General features: G+C 58.1%; 1 protein-coding gene across 4 annotated transcripts in view; it reads left to right on the top strand.

Annotated features, from left to right (window-relative positions):
- The first annotated feature begins 1,599 nt into the window (after positions 1 to 1,599).
- The window catches only part of TMEM150B (transmembrane protein 150B), an 8,071-nt gene continuing 6,933 nt past the window's right edge, over positions 1,600 to 2,737 (top strand). Inside the window, exons 1-2 of one of the 4 annotated variants that reach the window (XM_023184389.2) lie at positions 1,600 to 1,742; positions 2,426 to 2,550. In XM_023184389.2, the coding sequence (XP_023040157.1) occupies positions 2,483 to 2,550 (68 nt within the window). In that variant the 5' untranslated portion in view covers positions 1,600 to 1,742; positions 2,426 to 2,482. Of the gene's footprint in view, positions 1,743 to 2,114; positions 2,170 to 2,411; positions 2,551 to 2,737 lie in introns of those variants that run through there. The other 3 variants (XM_023184393.3, XM_023184391.2, XM_023184392.2) reach the window with 3 other exon arrangements.

Here is a 2,737-nt window from a genome sequence, read left to right as displayed (position 1 = left end):
TCAAAAAAAAAAAAAAAAAAAAAAGAAAGAGGCAATGGTTGCATAACATTGGGAGTGCACTAATGTCGCTGAGTCGCACATTTTTTTTTTTTTTTCTTTTTTCTGAGACAGAGTTTTGTTCTTGTCACCCAGGCTGGAGTGCAATGGCACGACCTGGGCTGACTGCAACTTCTGCTTCCCGGGTTCAAGGGATTCTCCTGCCTCAACCTCTGGAATAGCTGGGATTACAGGCGCCTGCCACCACACCCAGCTAATTTTTGCATTTCTAGTAGAGATGGGGTTTCACCATGTTGGCCAGGCTAGTCTCAAACTCCTGACCTCAGGTGATCCGCCCGCCTCGGTCTCCCAAACTGCTGGGATTACAGGCATAAGCCACAGCGCCCGGCTGAATCGTACACTTTAAAATGGCTAATGTTATGTGGATTTTACATCCATTAAAAGAAACAAGGTGGCATACTGAGGGAGGAGGTGGCTGGGACTTCTGTGTCTAAGGGAGGAGTTCTGGGGGCCTGGACCCCTGCATCTTGGGGAAGGAGGAAGGAGTTGGAGTTTGGACTCCTGGGTCCCCAAGGGTGGAGGCTCAGATCTGAGTCCAGGGGAGGGCAGGGCTGAGAGTCTGGATGTTGAATACACAAAGCTGGAGGAAGGAAGTTAGGGGCCCCCAAAGCTGAAGCGCTGCCTGTTAGGTTCTAAGGAGACAGGACACAGTGGTTTGGGGATAGAGAGCCCTTAGGAAGTGGCCGTCAGACCAAAGGACCCAGGCAGTCCTGCAGCCTGGACTTCGCCTCTGCAGCATGTCTGCCTGAGCCCCACCCCAAATGCCAGCCCTTCTTCCCCAAGCTCACCCAGCCCCACCCCCAGGACTGAGAGCCCCAGGAAGCTTGGAGAGGTGAGCATCCGGGGAGGCCCTGGAGGCTGGCAGGTGCACGGAGGGGCTGGGAGAGCAGGGAGAAACTCCCCAAGCAGAATGTGTGAGCTAAGACTGAACACTGAAACAGGTGGAGAAATTGCCTGAAGTGGAGGAGAGCTGGCCGATTAGATCAGACCCCCTCCTGTGACTTCTGCTTGAGAACCAATGGGGGCCCAGAGGCCACAGCCACAATCTCATGCACCTGGGCCCTCTTCAAGGGGCTGGTTCTTCAGGTGTGAAGGGGAGGAGCGAGAGAGAGAGAGAGGAAAGGGAGGGGCCCAGCTTCAGCCCCTCGTTCCCCTGCAGAGCCCAGCATGTGAGGCTTACCTGTCCCTGTCCCTGCTAGCTGGGCTATCTCGGGGTTTGGACCTCGTGAATGTCAGAGGCAGGAGGGACTCCAGAGTCTAAAGAAGGAGGGCCTAGAGGTCTGACCCTGGGTTTGAGGGAGGAGGGACTGAGGGACTGGACTCCTGGGTCCTGGGAAGAAGGAGGAGGCCATGACCCCAAATCCCTAAGGACCAAGCCGGGGGAGGTCAGAAGCTGAAGGTGGCTGTCGGGAGAAAGAAGGAGAAGGGTCAGGTGACAGGAGCAGTCTTTGTCTGGCTGGAGGGATTTTCGGATGGAGATGTCATCGCTGAGAGCTCCCTTCCCACCCACGCTCAGCCTGCCTGGGGAACTCCAGCAGGGAAAAGGGGAAGGGTGAGAGGAAGGAGAAGGAGAGCGGAGGGCAGGAGGCGGGGTCATCAGGGCTCCGTATCTCACAGACCAGAAACAGAAGCTGCACCCAGAGAGCAGGCGGACCTGAGGCCCTCGCTCTTGGGTACCCGAGTAGGTAAGAGCTGGGGGGTTGGACCTCAGGAGCTGGAGAAGAATATCTGTATTCTAGGAGGAAATGGGGCCCTGGAATTCTGCGTCTTCCAGGTTGGAGAGAGCTGGAGGCTCAGATTCCTGGTTCCTGGGGAGGGAAGGGTTGAGACTTTGGACGTTGAACCCACAAAGCTGGAGGAAGGAAGTTAGGGGCCCCTGAAGCTAAGGTGCTGCCTGCTAGGTTCTGAGGAGACAGGACATGGCGGTTTAGGGGTAGAGAGCCCCTCAGGAAGTGTGGGTCAGACCCAAGGCCCCAGGCAGCCCTCCAGCACTCCAGCCCGGACTTTGCCTCTGCCGTGGCCTGCCTGAGCCCCATCCCGAATGCCAGCCCTTCTTCCCCAAGCTCACCCAGCCCCAGTCCCAGGACTGAGAGCCCCAGGGAGCTTGGAGAGGTGAGCACCTCAGGGAGGCCCTGGAGGCTGGGAGCTGCAAGGAGGGGCTGGGAGGACAGGGAGAAACGCCCCAAGCAGGAGAATGCGTGAGATAGGGTTGAACACTGCGGGATAGGTGGGGAAATTGCCTGGAGTGGAGAGCTGGCCAATTAGATCAGACCTCCACCCGTGACTTCTGCCTGAGAGCCAATGGGGGCCTAGTGGTTGGGGCCACAATCTCATACACCTGGGCCCTCCTTGAGGGCTGGTTCTTCAGGTGTGAGAGAGACGGGTGTCCTGCCTCAGCCCCGCTCCTTCACCTGCAGAGCCCGGCATGTGGGGCTACCTGTCGCTGATGCCCATCTTCCTAGCTGTCTGGGCTATCTCTGGCGTCTGGATCGTGTGAGTGTCAGAGCATGATGGACTCTTGGGTCTGAGGGTGGAGGGGGCTGGGGCCTGGATTTCTGGCTCTGAGGGAGGAAGGGGTTGGGGGCCTTGACCCCTGGATCTGAGGGAGGAGGATCTGGGGGTCTGGACTCCTAGGTCTGAGGGAGGAGGGGCTGGGGGTCTGGACTCCTGGGTCTGAGGG

This window comes from Piliocolobus tephrosceles, chromosome 21, assembly GCF_002776525.5.
Source record: "Piliocolobus tephrosceles isolate RC106 chromosome 21, ASM277652v3, whole genome shotgun sequence".
Taxonomy (NCBI): Eukaryota; Metazoa; Chordata; class Mammalia; order Primates; family Cercopithecidae; genus Piliocolobus; species Piliocolobus tephrosceles.
The sequence above is the reverse complement of the archived record's forward strand: the minus strand, read 5'-3'. Positions and strand labels throughout refer to the sequence as shown.